Source organism: Corvus hawaiiensis, chromosome 6, assembly GCF_020740725.1.
Source record: "Corvus hawaiiensis isolate bCorHaw1 chromosome 6, bCorHaw1.pri.cur, whole genome shotgun sequence".
Taxonomy (NCBI): Eukaryota; Metazoa; Chordata; class Aves; order Passeriformes; family Corvidae; genus Corvus; species Corvus hawaiiensis.
The window spans coordinates 24,289,389-24,309,161 of NC_063218.1; the positions used below are offsets into that span (position 1 = coordinate 24,289,389).

At 39.6% G+C, this 19,773-nt stretch overlaps 2 protein-coding genes across 2 annotated transcripts; one reads left to right on the plus strand and one right to left on the minus strand.

Annotated features, from left to right (window-relative positions):
* Nucleotides 1-3,450: 3,450 nt before the first annotated feature.
* On the minus strand, nucleotides 3,451-13,543 carry PNN (pinin, desmosome associated protein). The gene is made up of 9 exons (XM_048307785.1): nucleotides 13,379-13,543; nucleotides 13,015-13,086; nucleotides 12,275-12,343; nucleotides 11,071-11,143; nucleotides 10,893-10,987; nucleotides 8,861-8,942; nucleotides 7,081-7,236; nucleotides 6,860-6,998; nucleotides 3,451-5,845 (listed from the first exon to the last, which is right to left on the minus strand). The coding sequence occupies exons 1-9, from the start codon at nucleotides 13,489-13,491 to the stop codon at nucleotides 4,557-4,559; spliced, it is 2,088 nt and encodes a 695-aa protein (XP_048163742.1). The 5' UTR covers nucleotides 13,492-13,543; the 3' UTR covers nucleotides 3,451-4,556.
* An 814-nt stretch (nucleotides 13,544-14,357) lies between these two features.
* On the plus strand, nucleotides 14,358-19,523 carry TRAPPC6B (trafficking protein particle complex subunit 6B). The gene is made up of 6 exons (XM_048307094.1): nucleotides 14,358-14,528; nucleotides 14,611-14,678; nucleotides 15,742-15,859; nucleotides 17,330-17,413; nucleotides 18,461-18,554; nucleotides 19,341-19,523. The coding sequence occupies exons 1-6, from the start codon at nucleotides 14,448-14,450 to the stop codon at nucleotides 19,370-19,372; spliced, it is 477 nt and encodes a 158-aa protein (XP_048163051.1). The 5' UTR covers nucleotides 14,358-14,447; the 3' UTR covers nucleotides 19,373-19,523.
* The last annotated feature ends 250 nt before the right edge of the window (nucleotides 19,524-19,773 follow it).

Here is a 19,773-nt window from a genome sequence, read left to right on the forward strand (position 1 = left end):
TGGCTCTGACTTCAGTTTCGTATAGATACCAAACAGTCCAAGTCTTTACATGTAGGTAAAATAAATATCTCAGTTACTCAGTTGAAACTGCATTTGAAATTTTCAAGTTATTCTGGGCACTGCTCATTGTGTTGCTTAGTCTCAACAAGCATTCTTCAAGGCTTAAGTGCTGACAAACACTGCTCTGATCTCTGTTCTATGTTATTTGTTCCTCCAGTAACTTCAATAATAAATCATATTCATACCAAATACTCTTTTCCTTTGGGTGCAAATCCTATACATAGCATATGCTATACAAGCATAACTTCTAATCACCTTTGAACTGAAGTCAAAGATTCATGGAGTTTATTATAGCTAGATTCCAAAGGACAAAGTTGAGAGCTTTATAGCAGATAGAGTGAGACTTCGGTTAATTTCTGTTCTGCAGAACTGAAGCAATGAATGTGACTACTACAAAGACAAACAATAATGAAAAAGATCTATTTCCAGTAACTTTCATTAGAATGAAGCTATTTTTATTTGAATGACACCTTAGTAACTGTGACTACTGAAGTAGAAAGGCAGACATCTCTTAAAGCATACTAGAATTCAAAGAAGGATCAGAATTAATTGAATTAATTGAGTAGTAATTGAAATAATCTGAGTAGCATGGCACACTGGATGGCTCTTTTAAGACATGGCTTTGTAGAAGTGAAGATGTTGCATTTCCTAGACCATTCAGTATCTGCATTAATAACAAAGATCAAAGCAAATCAGAAATTGGTAAAAGTTCTCCTCATATCTATTTCATAGCAAGAACAGAACAGTTTTGGCCATACTCTTTTGAAAGCACCAAAGGGCACCACACAGAACGTAGAGTTTTACAGTGTAGAATATTGCACAATATGTGGAAGAATATAGTCCCTGACAAAAGCACTTTTAACAATACAGTTCTCTTGACTTTGGATGTTTGGATGAAAATACAGATCAGCTTTTACACTGAATCAAATGTCATGCATGTCAAAAACAAGCATCTTTTAAGAAATAAGTCAAAGGAAGAAAAGTAACACTAATTTCCTCTTCCAGTTAGACAAATCGAAGCAGGGAACAGTCATTCATCACCCAGAGGTAAACCAGCTTTTTCAACCAGGATAACAAGTAGCAAGAAAAAGCCACTATTGCTTCTCTATTACAAGAACAGTTACAAACATGACAACCGACAGTGCATTTCTAAAAAAATCATGAAGTTGTGACTTTTATTACTTTGCATCTTGAGGATACATTTACAAGCTTTGTAGACCTCACATTTTGCCATATAATAGAACACTCTTACCTAATAACAACTGCCTGAACCAGGAGAAAAAACCCCCAAGACTGAAATAGCAAAACTATATCCTCCATAACACAGATGTCTCTATGTTACTAATGCAGCACTGCTGCAGCATTTGAACCCATCACAAATACACAGTCTCAGAGAAATTCTTCTTTGACTAGGCAAACTCATTTTAAAGATCCTGGACATACATTAAATGAGTATGTTTACCCTGTTGTAACACAGTAATTACTATAAAATCAGCAGCTGAACCCGAATCTTATATCTGGGACCTAACCACAAGACCATTACTTTCCAGAGAAATAAAAGATGTCCCAGAAATCTATTTGTAAATTTACTGGTTTTGAAATTAACTTTGCTGGAGGAGGGTGTTCAGTTCTCCAATACCTACTGCCTGCAGAAAAATTATGTTCAGGTTTCTGCTTTCTTAAATTATACTTAAAGCTAGAAGGGACCATGTGATGGAAACACTCCAAAAGACAGGCATAGACTATACATGGTATTGTTCCCTAGTCACATAAAGCATCTCTACTTCATTCTCGGAAAAAGGGAAAAACTATCATTCCTTTGTCCACTTTACTTGAGTGAAAAGAGAACAAGGCATTCCTCCTTTGATCCCCACTCACCATTGTGGGGAAGGGACAAAAGAAAATGTTTCAATCATTTCCTACTCCTATGCTATCTGCACTAAATGCTCAGAAAATACAAACTGTTCCATCAAATTTAGTCTTGAAGTTGTTAGCTATTTTCATGGTCTCATTCCTATCCACAGGTCTGATATTGTTTCAGGATAAGAGGAGGAAATTTTGAAGGAAAATGTAACAATTACTAAAAACACTACTGCTTTATGGTGCTAATAGTACACTACTGTCTTGCACTATTTCTGTAGAGGAATATTGGTTGGAATATCTAGCTTTTCGAAAACCTCAGTCTTACAAAGTTATCACACACTGATGTTTATAGCAGATACACTGCTGCTTAGATCTAGGAATGCTAACAATTAATGGCACTGCTTAACCATGGCAGTAAGTTGCTTCTAACAAACATTAAACTATCAATTACATCACCAGCTTTGTATTCAGCAACAAAGCCCCTGTATTTTCACAGTAAAAAATACCTTGCTGCCGGGAATATAATCTGAAACAACGTAATCGATCCAGTCCCTGGTTCAGCTACCAGGACCCACCATCCTGTTGTTTTCATAAACCCTGTTAACATGCTGCTCTGAAAGTGGTCAGAAGCTTTGCACACTGACTCCACTATCAGCCATTTAAACCTGTGCAGTAAATGCACTGCAGCAGTGAATCACACAAGCTCAAAATAAGAAACATTAGAACTACTCAACATTTAATTGATAAAACTAAAATGGCTTCCAAAGGCACTTTGAAACCTGAAATTACTCAAAACGTGTAAACCAGTAACATTTACTCAGTTATTCAGTATTAGAGGTTATTTTTAAAACACTGTTTAACATCTTCAATAAGGCATTTGAACTTTCGTTTGTCCTTCAAAAAAGACGGCACATTAAACCATGTCCTCTGAAGGGAAGGAAACATTGTTGGAAACTCCTGACAAGAATAAAAATTACTCCGTTGTAGAGGCAGGGGCAGATAGGATATTGAAGTAGCAAATGGACTTAAGAACCTGAACTCCTTGAGAAAGGGGGAGCCTGCGTTTCCCACTGTCTATTTGTGCTGCACTCTATCCCCTACTAGACACATTTCTTGAAGTCGTGACATTCAGCATTTCAGAACACATAAATCTGTCACTACTCTTGAGTTCAGATGAAAACTGACACACTCCAAGCTAGAACTTGGCAACTATGTTCCAGAAAAATGGGGTGTATATGGCATTTCATACACTAAACAAAGCTTACGTGTCCTTCCATACTGAAATCTTTCTAGGATTTCCTGGTCTGTGATTTGGCACATCACATAACAGAATTATCTTCCTGTCAAGACAGCATGGATTACAGCACTATAGTTTCATACTCAGTTAATTGACAATTAAAGCCCTTAAGAATAATTTTGGATACAGAGCTTGTAAGGTACAGCCACCTGCAATTGCAATTCATACTTTAAATGTAGAAAGACTAGGGTAATACACCTGTTAATAGAAAAGATCATAGGCATCGAGAGTAATCTACAAAGCCACATTTATTTGCACATGTACAGAACAAAGCAACAGATGTTACTGTTTTCCATACAAAATTATATAAAAACAGTATTCACCTTCATAGATAACACTATACCACCTTAAGTTTTATTAAATACATTCAGAAAGCATTCTTGCACGCACACAACATTAGTATTAGGTAGTCCCAGGTAACTCCAACACTGCAATGTAATTATTCCTGGTGGTATGAAGGGATCAAAGATTAGTCTGCAACTAAAATAAAAATCCTGGTTGAGAAGCAAGCCACTGGCCACTTCCACTGGCCACCAAAACAAGGATCATCATTGAACAGATTAACTATATCTAGAACATAGATGTAAATACTACCAAAGCATCTGCAGAAAGCAGGTAAGAGTGGTTTTCCAGACTGATTGAGCTATCTTGGCCAGTGTTAACATTCCCATTTTATCACTGCCTGCCTATGGATAGGAAATTTTTATAAAACTGGAAGATAGACAGAATTGACTAAGAGCTTGCGGTTACAGAAGAAAACAAAAAGTATAGATTCAAATCAATTACTTTTCCTTCCTACCCAGCACTGGAGAGATTACTTGCTTTACTAGGTCTTAAAATTCCCATTCTTGCAAGGAATAGAGGGGAAAGGCAAAATTTTATATTTCCCGTAATACTGCCTTCCTACATATAATCTAAAAAGGAGAATTTAATTGTCAACAGGACATCTCAAACAATTTATTTAAAATGCACATTTATTTCTACAAAAAAAAAAAAGTGTATGATACAGAAGAAATGATCACATCTACTTTAAAGGTTTACCTATTAAAATATACAGAGGATCTTAATGAGTACAGGATATTTAAAAAAAAGATGCAAAGGAGTGTTAATCTTTTATTTTTACATTTTCAGGAACTTCACATAATTTTGGTAAGTAACCTTTTACAAAATTATGTAAAAAGTACAAGAATGCCTGGTAAACAGTCTGCATTTTTCCAAAAGATTTTTTACAGCATGCAATTCTTAAGGCAGCCTTCTCTTCCTCCTTACAAGGAATCCTTTCACTCAAATAATCTTCTGCTGCAAAGATTAGGCTAAGGAAGCTTGGTCTCTTCTGTTAACGCCTTTTGTCTTTCCTGTCTGATTTACGGTCTCTTTCACTCCGTGAAGTTCTCTTGCCTGACCGACTACTTTCTGATATAGATCTCTTTCTGTCAGACCTCAAACTTTTATCCTTTGAGCTTTTGGTATCTCTGCTACCACCTTTTGAGGACTTGTGACTTCTGTCTACTCCTGAAGCATCCCTTCGCTTCCTGTCTGTGCTCCTTCTGCGTTTTCTATCTCTGTTATGCCCTCTTCCTCGGCTTCGACTTCTACTTTCACTACTGCTAGAGCTACTGCTGCTACTGTCCCTGCTGGTACTTCCACTTGTAGTGCTGCTGCTGGTGGAACTGCTCCGACTGGTACTGCTGCCAGTACTGGAACTACTTGCACTGGTAGTACTGCTTGAAGTACTACTGCTACTACTGCTGCTGCTACGGTTATGACCAGTTTTGTTTCCTGCCCTACCCCTGCTTCTACTCCTAGTCTTACTCTTGCTTTCTGCACTTGGTGTCTGATTCTGCTCTGCCTGGGTTTCAACCACCTTTACAGATAGCGCTGCATTTTCATCCTTGTCTGCCTGGGGCTCCGTATCCTGAGTGGACTGAGACAACTGAGGTGACTGTGCTAGTGGCACAGATAGTGGCTGAGATAGAGCCTCAGCCACAGATTCTGTCTGAGCTTCAGGTGTTTTCTCCTGTGTTTCTTCAAGTTCAGCTTTATTTTCTATTTTGATACCTTTCTCCTTCTTGGGAGAAGGAACATTACACACTTTTTCTGGCTGAACATCACACTCTGTTTCTGGTTCTATTTCTCTGCCATTTTCATTTTCTATACGTTCTACACTACCTCCTGCCTCATTCATTTCAGCCACATCCTGCTCATTATCCACGGGCTGAACATTTTCACTTTCTTCTTTTACAATTGTGACCTCCTCATGCTGACCATCCTGTTGCTTGTCGTTCTCCCTCACCTCAGTAGGCTCTTCTACTTTCATCTCCACATCATGTTTCTGTTCATCCTCTTCCTGTTCTTTTTCTGCATCACTATGCCCTGAACCTGAACCTATTTTTCCCTTTTCCTCCCCTACCTCCTCCATTTCTACATCATTGTGCTGATTACCTGTCTCCATCTCTTCCACCTGCTGAGCCACCTTACCCTCTTCCTGCTCCTTGTTCTGTTCTTCCTTCTTTTCTTCATTCTGCACCTCCTGATGTTCTTTTTCCTTCACAGATTGTCTTCTGGGCCTGGCCTCCATTTTGTTAATCTGCTCTGCAAATTCATTTCTCCTGCTTTCAAAGAGCGCTAGGGAATAAATGCATAAATAATAGTTAAGATAATCTACAGACACTAAAGTCTATTTACCCTTTAACTACGAGCTAGTAAATTATCCAATTGTTCAACTTATAAACACTGCATCCTTAGTCTTTCTGAAGTAGCAAGCCATTCATGCATAATGAAAAAGACTGCTAGTTACCATAAGAAAAAGCAAAGGGGAGAGTAAGCTCAGCTGAGTATTAGAACAGTAAAGCCCTAAATCTAAGCTAACAAAAAGTTTTTGACTTCATTAAAATCAAACCAACCAACAGTATATCAAAGTAATACCTTCATTTCCTGGTATTTATCTATTAAGGTTATACTTCCTAAGGTAAACAAAAGACAGTAAAAATAAGCAAAAAGCTGGTTAGGTATTAAGAAAGCTTAATTACTGTAGGCTATCCAGACAGGTGAGCTACCTTCTCTTATCCCCCAACCCCACAAAATGAAGAAAAGCTCCTAAGAAAAAAAACAAACCAATACATTCTTAGTTTAATAAAAAAAGAACAGTAAGACTACCATCAATCGGAGTATTTTAAATTGTTTTCCAAAAGAAAAATATAGTCATCCTGTGAAACAGAAATGAACACACATTGAGGTAAAAAAATCATCATAACGTTCTAATGCTATGCTTAAGAAAATATTTCTCAAATGCTTTGTAAACACCTGCATTTCCTTGGGTCTTCACAGAATCTGCCCCTTCAAATAAGTTGCTGCACTTGGGATACATTTGGGTACTAAATAATATAAAGGACTGTTTTAAACACATAGCTCTGAAATTATGCATACATATCTTTTGACTTCTTGTGAGAGAATCAAATCTCATTCAATATAAAAATAAGTCACTGAAAGAGTAACGTCCACTTATGATTAACACCCATGTAAGAATATAGTTCGTCCTAAGCATGAAATTCATGTATTTAAGCAGCGACTTAAAAGAAATTTGTACACCAAACAAAGGGAGGCAAGAACAAGGGCCTCTGTATCACAAAGACCACTTACCATTCATCTTTTTCTGTGACTCTTCCATCAGCTTCTGCGTAGCAGGACACATTCTGCCAGGTATGTAGAATAAATGAGGTTTTGTCTTTGTTCTTATGTATTTAATTATTTTAGCATTATGTTCATTCCATTCTTCTTGCTGAGAAATGAAAGAAAATAACCCTGAGATACACAAGAATAGTTTAAACATGAGAAAGATCAAGAACAAAACAAAAACTCACCAACTGAGCAAGCTCAACCTTTTGCTCCAATAACCGCAGCTCTGTCTGTTTAGCACGTCTTTCTTCAAACAGTTCTCGCCTCTCGTTTTCAACTTGCTTTCTCTCCTCCTCTGCCTGCACTTCAAGTTTTTGTTCAATTTCTTGTCGTCTCTTTTGCTAAAATAAATGAAGTAGCATCTTAATTTTTTTCTACATCAAGAGAAAGTGTTCTAGTTCAATCCACTTAAAAACTTTGAATTATTTACACCATTAAAGGCATTCCTAAAAACACATTAGGAAATACCTCCTAAACTACAGGTAATGGAAGAAAAGAGTGTCATTGCTTGCTGGCACCTTATTTTTTGTTAGTTTAACTATATAGTTATGAGGCCCTGTGAAATTTCTGTCTGCTTTACTATCTTCCAGTCTGGATTTAAATTTTCAGTATAAGCTTTAACAAGTTAAGTTTTTTTCCCCAACGGCAGAAAAATAAAAGAAATATATTTGAGGTATTAGGGAAATCAGGTAAATTTCTCACTTGAGAGAGAAAAAAGGCAACTCCTCCAGAAACAAATGAAGGACTGCTGACTGGTGTTTGTACCAACAAAAATTAGATTGTGAATACTTCCAGTATATTAATTGCTAATTAGATATATTACTACAATCCAGGAATGCCCTGTTTGTATGTCCTAGACTGCCATGTGCTCAGATTGTACAACAGTTGTCAATAAAAAAATAGAATTTACTGCCAGGACAACAAAATGGCTGTGTCGTAAAACTCCTCAGGCCCCTACTTTGATTTATAGCAAGTTTATATGTATGAAGAAGGAAATCTCTATATGGATTCTCAGAACAATTTTGCAAGGACAGTAACTCCTCAAAGTCTCTTTGTGCAAACACATACTACTATAAATTAGCCAGGGACTCCATGTTTCTAGACCATCCTGATAAATAGTTTTTTGTTCTAAAGCAAGCAGGCAAAAGTGAACTTTGGTCTTATGTACTGCATGACAAGTTGGCTAAACCACTCAAATACTGAATCTGAAAGTAATCAATACCAGCACTGTGAGTCAGCTCTGTTGACACTATACAGAAAGGCTTTAAATATTTCTATCTATCTGCTTCAACTGGAAGGCTGAAATTACAACTTTCAAACACTGTTTTTAATCTAAAGGTTATTAGTATTAACTAAATAACCCATTTAGAGCAACAGTAAACAAATACCGTAGCCTTCACAAATTAAAAGGGTATACTAGGAACAAAGTTACCACCATCCCATATACAAGTTTTTTTAAGTAATCACTACTAAGCTATGCAAAGCCTTTGCTTCAGTACAGTCACACACTCATTTATTAAAATCAGAAATTCTGGTTATCTGTACTGGAAGGGGAAAGGCATTTTTAGACAGATAGCATAACCAACCATAGATTTCTGTATATTTGGTTATAATTTAAACATCTGGAACACACCAGGATAGGCACTGCTTCAACAATACTGCATCACTATTATTTCCAGAAATAGCCTGTGACCTCTTAAATAGTTACCTGATTAAATTCCATTTAACATTGCCTTTTTGCTTCTACAAAGATCAGAAATAATGTTACAAAGTCACTGTAAGAACTCCTTTCTTGCCTCCCACCCTCATTCCCCTGCACTGAGATAAACAAAAACCTACATGCACTCTCACCAATCTGCTGCATCTACAACTTACACTGTAGGGAATTTTCATTCTTACTTGAAACAGCTTAACCACACAATTTTGCTTTATTATTTACAATCTCATAGAATTTAAAATAAGTACCCTCTCAGTAGCAATAGCAACTGTGGACTCCTGTTTAAATTTCTGAAGAGTGCCCATCAACAAGCCAAATATACGTCGATTCCTGGAAAAAAAATAATACAACAAAAAGAAATTTGAGATTCAATTCAACTACTAAGTTTTTAATTTGCATAAACAATCAGAGAAACTTTCCACCGTTGTAGTGAGCATTCCACCTTATTTTTAAAGGCTCAGTAATATCCAAGGCCATTAGCAATAGAAGACATACTGACTGTGCCAACAGTCCAGGATATAATTTACAGTGACGTATCATTTTGCTTACAAGTAAGACACAGCTCTTATCCATAACACAGAACAGCTAGCACTGGCAAAACTGGAAGCCTGCACATTTCTCATCTGGAAATAGTAACACTAAGGAAATATTTTAAAAAATCTTAAAGCAGAGAGTACTGAAGAAAAAAGCCAAGTAAATACAGTGTGAGCTATCAGTAAGGCAGCAAACTGGGTTTTCTGAAAAGCATACACTTCCCTCTCCACAATCTGCTTAGACTATTAAGGAGAAATGGAGCCACAGGGGAGTGAAAGCTTATCTATCACGGTTGCCCAACAATGGGACACTGCACTGTGGGATGAAACCAGAACTACTCTCATCCAATTAGGTGTTGTTTTGAGAAAAGTAAGTAAAATTCTTCAATAAATTCCCTTCTTCTGAGCAAGAACTAGTTTCTTGACTTTCACCTTTTCTTCCTTTTCATTCAATCCCAAATTAAGTCTTTACAACAAGAGGCAGACTCTCTTATTAGCCTTGAACTTTTACTGGATTAAGAGAGAAAGGAAATGCTACTGTCTTCCCAAAGTACTACTCTATGACAGTGGCACAAACCTCACATGGAAAGATAAAAGTATATTAAATACTAGAAACAGGAACACAAAAAATTTTGAAAGCCAGAGATCACTGAAAGTGCACTTGTGTACGAATGACATCCCAGAAGACACTGAGCAAAATCAGTTCAGTGGATGTTGTCCTCTTAAAGAACCTCCTTCCACCACAGGTCACAGAGACAAATCCTGGTTTTCTCATCTCCCTAGAGACTACTGAACCAAAAAGCAGTAAAACTACAATCCTGAAGGAACAAATGTTTAGTGCCTGAAGCTCTATGAAGTTCATTAAGAATTCTGGAAGTCTCCTTGTGAGGGAAGCAATTAGAACCTAGGAATGGAAGCAAGAGCAGACTGTAAGTGGGGTTATAACTAAAAGAAGCAAGCAAAGTGCCAGTTTTCTGTGCCAGTTGATCTGTGGGGACTTATAAGAGCAGCTTTCTATAGTTCCTTATTCCAGTTCTCAATCTTCTGTTTATTTGAGGTATAATTATTATTGCACCAGGTGACTTGCAGTCTGAAGTGAATGGAGTCCAAGAGGTCAAACACAGTTGCAAATTCGATTTTCCAACACCTCTTACCAATAGAGCTGCATTTCAGCTAGAATTTTAATGAGTGACCCCTGAGACAAATAAAAGTACAGGAAAAAGGAGATATACATGGGAGGAATCTAAAAAGCAGCAGGCAAAATGAAGGTAAGGGTGTACACACAACATGAAGTCAAAGTAGTAAGAGAAAAGAAACACGATAGAACTATTGTGCTTAAAAAAAGAGGCAGAGGGAGTGAGGAACCATACCCAAACCCCTCCTTCAACCAACAAAAGAAATGATGAGCCAAGACAGCTGTAATAATCCAAGACACTAAGCTACCAATGAAGCTACAGATATTTCTGTCTTACGCCAAAGATGTTAAAACAGCACTAGCAAACCTGTTCCTGTAGGCGGCCCGAGAGGTAGAATCCCTGTCAGTTATGTGAAGAGAACAATGCACATGTTGCTGCTTGTGAAGTATTTTGAGAGAGTATGTTTTAAATTAAATTTTATACCATTATGATAACTTTCAACATAATCTTTAATACACAACAACCTGTGTGCAATAATTTTTAAATCTAAAGCTACTTCCTATGGTAGAACTCCAAAGTATCACATTAGTGTAAAAGAGATTTCTGCATACCTTTGTTTTCCTTTCTCATCCATATTTTGGTCTTGTATAAGGTCTCGACGTGTTCGCTCTTTGGAGGTAGCAACAACAGAAGATGGCAACGCCGGCTACAACAAAGAAAAACAAACTACTTTGTTCGTCATGTTGCAGGTAGGCTGCTTCTTGCACAGCTCCATCTACTATATGTTACCTTTTTAATATCATCATCCTCTGCGTCGCTTTCTTGGCGTGATTCTCTTCTTGTCCGACGTTCTCCACCCAGCCTGAGGAACAAAGTTAATGGTCATGAGAGAACATGTATTTAGGAGAGAATCTCTTCCAGCATGAGAAAAATACAAGCATATCTAGTCAGAAGAACCAACACTTTCAGCAAAAATCTCCCCACTGTTCCAACAACTGGTAAATAACATTTTATAGACAGACTCTACTGTTGGTGAAAACCAGTGAGACAGAACAGTTTAAATTTTAATACAACTTGCAGAGTAATAAAACCAGAAGAATCTGTGTAACTACCTATTTGACTTTTTAAAATACATTTGGAATTTATTTCTTCTTTTAAATGTTTGCGCTTTTCCAGAACCTCTAAAATGGCTACTGGTATAAAGGCTCACTAGACAGATTTAAATGCATTGACACAGAAAGTCTGGTACAATTTCTTAAACGGGAAATGCTATTTAAGTTACCTACTGAATACCTATGGGAGAGAGGCAGAGGGCTTACCACTTGAGACATAGATGAATGAAGGCTTTAACAAAGAACAACTTAAAATAAATAATTTAAATAAAATAAATCCTACAATAAATAATTTAAGTTGAAGTTATTTTCAGCCTTCATTTTCAGCTTTGTGGCACAGCACTTTCCCGTTTCCCAGCTTCATTTTCCGCTAATTCAAAAATTCCAAAGCAAGCTTTGCTTTGGTCAAGAACTACCATTGCACATTAAGTGCCCACAGCACTTAAGCTCACTATTATCAGTCACATCTGATGGATTTACATCCAGATGTGAAAGCTCAAACCCCAAGTCCATTGTCACATTGCCTGTATTCCATTTACTGAACAGGAGATCTCAATCATAATTCAATTTGTGTTCACTGCAAACAAATGTGACTACTAAGAAAAATGTAATATAGCAGATTGTACACCAAATAAAACAGAAAATTCTGAGTATCTTTGTATTGCTATTATCTTTTTATTATTGCTACCATCTTTATATCACTCTAAGGTATGAAGAAGATTTCACCACAGTCATTTGTTATCTCCCAAATTATTTGCAACAAGTTTTGAATATGAAATCTCCGAAGACACTGGAAGTCACCAGTTATTAGCAGTTACTGGTTTACTGTTACAAATTTTCATTCGGAAAAGCAAGTTTACTGCATCAATTTTCGTACTCACCTACTGGATGCACCTTCAAGATCCCTCTGTTTGGCTGGGGGTCCTCCTCCACTATCTGAGAATCCACGCCTAAAAAGAAAGCACTTGTGGTCTTAGAACAAATGTAGGTTAGTCCCTGGCCCACCTTAAGTCTGCACAATTGAACTATAATTTGGCTTTATGGTCATGATTAAACATAAATTTTACTCAGCTCTATCACCATTTACTGTTAGTACTGCAGTGAAGTATTTAAACATATTGCTTGTGAACCGACTAATTTCACCTTGAATTTCTGCACTTACTTAACTCAGTAGCTACACTGAAACAAGGATCCCATTATGTTCAAATGATCTCATCTGCAGTTATTTTCAAGATGTGGTTTTATCTACATGTATTTTAAAATCCCTCCTGGAGCACCTACCCGTTTCATAATCACCAAGAGACTGATCTTCACCGATTTCAAAGACAAGGTCCCAGCCACCACACAATATCTCCCTTCATTTTAACGGTACCCCTTAATTTTCAGCCTAACAGCTGTGAAGGTTGGGGAAAGCCACCCATTTAAACTTGTTGCAACTCAGAATGAAAAGGCACTTTAAATTTAACCCCCAAAGCCCTGTAGGGCAGCTCTGATGCTCATTCAAACAGCACCGCAGCGAGCAGGGGAGGCAAACGAGAAACACGACACCGAGCGCAATAGCACGAACCACTACCAGAGGAAGGATGAATGAAACTTCACTGCCCGTTCTGCGCCTTCTTACCTTAGCAATAAACTCCCGCGCCCTCTACCTCCACCGGGGCCTGTGAGGGCTAACAGCCTGTTTTGAGGGGGCCTGAAAGAGACGGAAAGCGCTGTTAGTGGCGCCTGCCCGGCCCCCGGGGCTTTGCTGCCCGCCCGGCCCGACATGCCCGCGGCCCTTCCGCCCCGCGCTCCGCGACCGTGCGCCCCGCCACAGGCAGAGCTCCCCCATCGCCGCGCCAGCGGAGCGGGGACGGCCCGCAGAGGGACGCGGGGACCCGCGGCCAGCTCTGCGCCGCCCGCCCTGCAGGCCCGACGCGCGCCCCCTCCCCCCGGCCGGCCCTTCCTTCGCGGGACAGCGGCGCGCCTGGCGCTCCCCGCCTCACCTCACATCATTGGGGTCCCGGCCCGTGAGCTTGCGGATATTCTCGTCCACGTGCTTGAGGCTTTCCTTGGCTTTCTCCAGCTGCTCCTGCAGCGCGCGCACCGCCACCGCCATCCCGCTCGCCGCGCGGCCTGGCCGGGCCCTGCGCGAGGCACCGCTGGGAAACGGGGGGGTCAGGCCCCGCCCACTCCGGTGGCCGCGGGCCGGGACGGCGCAGCCAATCGCAGCCTGGCGGCCCCCTCTGACCGCCAATCATCGGGCACGAGAGGAAAGGGCACGCCCCCCGGAGGATCGCCAAAAGCGCTCACCAATCACAGGGCCCAGAGGCAGACTGGCATCCCGGCTGCCCAACTAGAGGAAGGCTCTGCCGACGAATCAATGAAAGGGGCCGCCGGAGTGACGTGACACAGAGTTAATAAGAACTTAAACGTCATTTCCTTGTAGCCTAATCAGAAAGCCGCTTGTTCCCACCCACCTGGGACCCATCCTGCTTTCCCACTCTCAATGGGGCCGAGGAGCCGGCACGCTCGGGCCTCGGGCGGGGGCCAATCACCGCTGCGCTACCAGAGGGGGCCGTGCTCGGCGAGCCAATAGGCGGGGGCGTTACTTGACGCCGGCTGGGGTGGCGGTCCTGCCCTCGCATCCCGCCCGGAGCGGCGTGGCAGGGAAGCTCCGTACTGCGCGTTATTCATGGCGCCCGGGGCGGTGGCGAGGCTTTAAACCACGCTCTTCCGCCGCAGTAGCCGGTGCCGCTCTGTGGCTCCCTGCGGCGGGCAGGGGAAGGCACGGGTGCTCTTGAAGGCAGTGACATACGCTCCAGCAGTAGGGTGGGCGGGGCAGCTCCGCAGGAGGGGCGCGTTTGATCCCCGGCTCTGGCCCTCGCTCAGGACGCTGGGCTGGCTGTGCCGCCCAGCTTCGCGGACTCTGCAGAGCCTTAACGCGCGAGCCCCTTTCCCAGCACGTCCCCAGCAGGGGAGAACCGGCCCGACCGGCATTGCTGAGCAGCCGCGCCTCGGCCGGGAGCTTCCGCGGGTGTCTGGTCCCGCCCGCAAGGGGCGGCGGCCCCGGCGATGGCGGACGAGGCGCTGTTCCTGCTGCTGCACAGCGAGATGGTGGCGGGGCTGTACCGCGCCGCAGAGCAGGGCGAAGGGGTGAGTGGGGCCGGGGCCGCCCCGGGGCCGCCCGGCAGCGGCCGGGGCTGACGCTGCGGCGGCGGCGCCTTATGTCTTGCAGGAGAACGGGCGCTGCACCACCAAGCTGGAGAGCATGGGCTTCCGCGTCGGGCAGGGGCTCATCGAGAGGTGAGTCCCCGCCGGGCCCTGGCAGCGCCCCCGTCCCGCTCCCGCAGCCGGCGGGCGCTGCTCGTTCTCGGGGCTTTCACCTCGCCGGTAAAGCAGACCTGCCCGGGCAAAGTGTGGTGCTTTGGGTGGACAGAGTGCGTTCCTCCTATCATCAGTTGTTCTGGCATCTCCTCTTTTCGTATCTCATTCTTGTGGCGACTTGTGTTTGCGTATCACGAGACAGTTTTAGAGTGTGTTGTTTTCCTAGTGCTTCCCGTCATGAAAACCGAGTCAGGGTGTATGGTTACTTTTAATACTTAAAATTGTCTTTAATTTTGCTTTGTGTAGGCTTATGCATGTTTCTTGCTTCTGGTACATTTTATGACTTTATTCTCTTTCTGATTTACTACTTAAGCATAATTTTATGATTGGCTGTTACTCCGTTTCGGTTTTGTGAAGTGCTCTTGAGTCCTTGCAACGTCGCGACTGAGCAGCTCGGGCCCTTTGGGGACCCGCGATGCAACTCCAGCGCCCTCGTTCCGAGGTCGTGTGGAAACTTGAGCTTCTGAAGTCATGCTTTTGTTGAGCAAAAATATAAAGACCCTCAAGGGGGATAAAGGGAGAGAAATCTGAAATAAGCAAGAGAAAAGGATCCCTTCTGAAAAATGGGAACAAGTTTTACATGTTTGTTCCTATGTTAGAGCTCTTTTGCATATTTGAAGGACTCCTTCCAAGGAGCAGTATAGGCGTGAGCATTTTGTTTATCTTCTATTTAGATATTTTGTTGAAGATAAAACTGATGGAGCACTTTCCACCTTTCTGAATGTCAATTGTGTTTAATAATCATGGAATTAAAACAATTTATTCTGCTATCATACTGCAGGTACTAAGATAATACCGTGTTGCTCTTAAGTTAAAATACTTGATGAATGCACAGGGAAGCTAGAATGATACTGTATGATGGTTGGAAAACTAATTTCTATAATAACCTCAAAAATTATGTTGTACGGTACCATTTAAAAAACTATTTCTCTGTTTAATTGGTCAGGTTATGTTATTGATATATTTCTCACTTATCTCTTAGGTTTACAAAAGACACTGCCAGGTTCAAGGATGAATTAGATATTATGAAGTTCATTTGCAAAGATTTTTGGACAACTGTATTCAAAAAACAAATAGATAACCTAAGGACTAATCACCAGGTACTGATGATGCAGAATAATATTTAACTTAGAAGATCGGTGAGAGTTTTGAGTTGCTAGTGCATTTTTTGTTTTTCTTGGTCTAGAATAACTAGATAAGAAACCCAAAATATTCCATATTTGTTTTGTTTAAAAAGTGTGGTTTTCAATATTCATATTATCATGTAGCTTTAGAATACAATTTAGTAATTGCCTGCGATGTCTTTATTGCCACCCTGTTTGAAAAGACTAAATGCTTTGAATTTCATATGCACTGTTGCAGAGTTACAGAAAGGACAGGAATGATTACAGTCGATTAACATTTAAACAAGAACTTTTTAATCTATCTCCTAATAAATGTTACTAAAAAACTGGTGAAAAAGTGATGTTACTGTCTTAACATCTAAATAGAATGGCTGCCATGATTTTTTTACTTTGAAGAATAGTAAGAGTTTTCAGCAGTTGAGACAGTTGTACTCTATTGAAAATACTTGTATTAAGAAACAGCTGAGAAACTTCTCAAATTTGCTTGTTGGTGACATTGCGCTGTATCCATGTGCTTTCCTATATCAACAGCCACAGTTCTTAAAGCCAGATCAAAATAACTTAAGGAGCCATTGTACTAGAGTAAAAAATCTTCTTCCTGTTGAATGACTTGGTTTTCTTATGGCCATTTGCCTCTTGTGTCAAATTAGGAAGAAGAGAATTTGTACAAGGATTATGCCAAATAAAATATTTTTATTTTTATATTTTTCAATGACTTGTTTATCAAGTAATAATAATTACCATAGAAGTCTGGGGTTTTGATTCAAAGAAAGCTGCAGTGTTGAGCTTAAGGTCTTAATTGTATATACAGCCTTAATTTAAGTTCAAGGCTTACGAAATTCCAAAGTAGCACAGTCAGTAGCAGGGAAATTACAATGGCAGGTGTAGATAAAGCTATACTGTATTTATACTTAATTTATTAAGATGCATATTGTTGCACAAAATTGTATTGTAGAAAAAGCCAGACTTTTACTTTGATTGTCTGCTGGGTATTGTTGCCTGTACTGCTATTAAGAAAAATAATTCCCACTGAATTTCAGAATCAGAATAGAGGCTTGCAAAACCCTATGAAGATTGAGATTTGAATGTAAAAATCAGTATGCATTTGATATATTACTAAAGACTTTCTAGTATGGAACTATTTTTTCTGATCACCAGAAGGACTCTTCCAAGAAGAAATGTGCATTAACATTTTTTAGGGTTAACTGATCATATTATCATCTAGGGGGTTTTTTGTATACTCACAGTCACGTATATTTTCTTTTGATATTTCTTGTAAGTAAAGAATCAAATTTAAACTTAAATTACATATGCCTTAATCTAAAATTTTGTTTTTCAGCGTGAGATCGTTATATATTTTATCTACAAGTCAAATTCATTCACAGAAAATGTTGATTCTATATTACTGCACGTTTAACTAAAACCCCCAATTTTTTTTTTAAACAGGGTATTTATGTCCTTCAAGACAATAAATTTCGTCTCTTGACACAAATGTCTGCAGGAAAGCAGTATTTAGAACATGCACCAAAGGTACCCTTCTATTTCATATGTGGGGGGGGTCTACCAGTTTGATTTGAATTACCTTTATCTATTAATAATAAACTTAAATTTTGTAATTTAATAGATACAAACTCTTCAAAAGTTTAGGCAGCTAAAGATAAGTCTTCAAAACCTGTGTGCTTTTTAGAAAGGCACCTTGTTTCAGAACAGTGGATTTGATTTATGGTTTGAAAAATGGTTGTGGTTGTTGTGAGACTTGCTGCTGTTACATTTGAATTACTTCACGGTAAAAGCTTGTTTGCCACTGTCACACAAATTCTTTCTCTTGGGAAAGCATGTGTTTTCAGAAACTTTGTTTAGAATTCCCAAAACACATTTGGAAGATGCTATTTGTTACCTAAAACAAGCTTCTGAGATGATGTGAATGTTCAGAAAGATAGTCCACCAATTAAAAATAGTTTTCAGTGCAGATGCTGAGTTAGGGTAATAGTTCAGGTAAGTAAAATCAGTGCCTCTACAGAACCTATCAGAGAGCACTTTGGTTCAGGTGGATTAAGAAATGGGACTCAGTTCTATTTTGTGGTTTCTTAATTCTTGATCTTAGTCCTCACAATTGGCTACTGTCCTTGGGATTTTTTTTTTGTGTTTGGTGAAATGTTCTTTCTGTTTTGCAACACATATTTTAAATATCTGCGGGCCTTTTTATTCTAAGGGATGGCCTGTGCAAGAATGCTGCCTTGGACTGTTTCTCCTTTGTTGACTTTAGTACCAGTTGCTAATTTCAGCCAAGTCTTGGGAATAATTGTTTTAAGGATATTAAGTTCCTACAGGTTTAATGGAAATAGAAAGTGACTCAAAATAGTGCCTCTAATGAGAACAATCTTTGTAGTGAGCTCCACTCTACCAAATATTGGAGCTTTCATCTGCTAGAGACCTGACAAAGTCTCTCAAGCATGGTAACAAAACCCCCATGGTTTTCTGGTCCAAGTATTAAGTTGCGTTCTTGAGTACTTAGTTTTAATCTTTATCAACAAGCTTCACTGTTGACACTTATTTGAAGTGCAACTTTGTATTTAGTATTTAGCATTCACCTGTGGACTAATCAGAGGAGGGCTATCAAATCTGGGAATAAAGAGTATTGTAACAGCTGAAGTTTCATCAATGCCTGCATGTAAGTATAATATATATATAATAAGTAATGAATACTTAGAATATTCAATTATTAGCTCACTTGGTAACTTTCCTGACTGAGTTGTTGTTATAAGCATTTTTCAAGGTGGGATTTGTTTGAACTTTTAGACTTTCACTTTTAAAAGGATTTAGGTTAAGTACAAATAATCACACATTTATGCTGGACATGCATTACTGGTTTAGGTGTATAATTTGTATTACCTGCTAACTAAGCAGATAATCAAGTTCAGAGCTGAGTCCATGTGAACTTCAGGATATGGCTTGCCACTATATTCCTTTAGTATTTAGAAAATGCTGACAGAGGATAAGCCTCCATGATGTTGAGTGGAAAGCAAAACAAAAAAGTTGTACTTACATTTGGAAGCATCAAATGCATAAGGATGTGTGTCCAGAAGGTTATTTGCACAAGTGAAGATCTCTCTCTATAGGAGGCATTAAAAATGTTAGTAAGTGAAGACCATTGTAACTACCTAAGCTGCTCAATTAAAAATTTTCCACAGACTGCACAAATTTTACGTTTAGCTGAAAAAACTTCTGTGACCTGGGATGTGGTTAACTTACCAAAAAAAACGAAAAGAGAAAACCTGTTCAGTGTGGAGTTAAAATTTAAATGCTAAATTTAAATAATGGCTCAGTGGCTTACAATTAAACCGTAAGATTGAAATGTTCCTTACCATTTATTTGAAAAAAATTATTACAAGAGAACAATTACTTGGAGAAATAACTCTAATGGTAATAATGTGATCTTACGCTGCTTTTCTTGCAGGTAAATTTCAGGTGATGATACAGAAGATGTAGAGCACATTCGAATCTGGGTATCTACTTCAAAAAGCCTTTGTGTGTGGATTCAGTATCTTGCCTCAGTCTTGTATATAACATGTAAATTATAGCAGTGTGCAGCACAATTCCAAAATATATAATAAATGCTCATCAAAATAACTTAACACTATGCTTGTGTCTTGGTATGAATTTTATTCTATACCAAAGTAATAATGTCCACATGGTAAAAACTGTGTGCTCTGTAAGTTTTCAGCTAAACATTTCAATTACCAAGAGAGCCTGGAAGACCAGAGGTGGAGTTTGAGAACAGAGAAAAATCCTGACCAAGACTAAATTTGAATAAGAAACTAATGTGTGTTGTGTTGTGTTGCCCAAAATGAATGGCCAACTGCTACCTTTCCCCATTCACTGTGAACTGG

Coding starts and splice junctions, on each gene's coding strand:
- PNN (XM_048307785.1), bottom strand. CDS start 13,491: ATGGCGGTGGCGGTGCGCGCGCTGCAGGAGCAGCTGGAGAAAGCCAAG. Junction 12,344..13,014: donor CGCGGGAGTTTATTGCTAAG/GTAAGAAGGCGC, acceptor CTTTCTTTTTAG/GCGTGGATTCTCAGATAGTG. Junction 5,846..6,859: donor GTCACAGAAAAAGATGAATG/GTAAGTGGTCTT, acceptor TTTATTCCCTAG/CGCTCTTTGAAAGCAGGAGA.
- TRAPPC6B (XM_048307094.1), top strand. CDS start 14,448: ATGGCGGACGAGGCGCTGTTCCTGCTGCTGCACAGCGAGATGGTGGCG. Junction 14,529..14,610: donor CCGCAGAGCAGGGCGAAGGG/GTGAGTGGGGCC, acceptor TATGTCTTGCAG/GAGAACGGGCGCTGCACCAC. Junction 18,555..19,340: donor AGTTTCATCAATGCCTGCAT/GTAAGTATAATA, acceptor CTTTTCTTGCAG/GTAAATTTCAGGTGATGATA.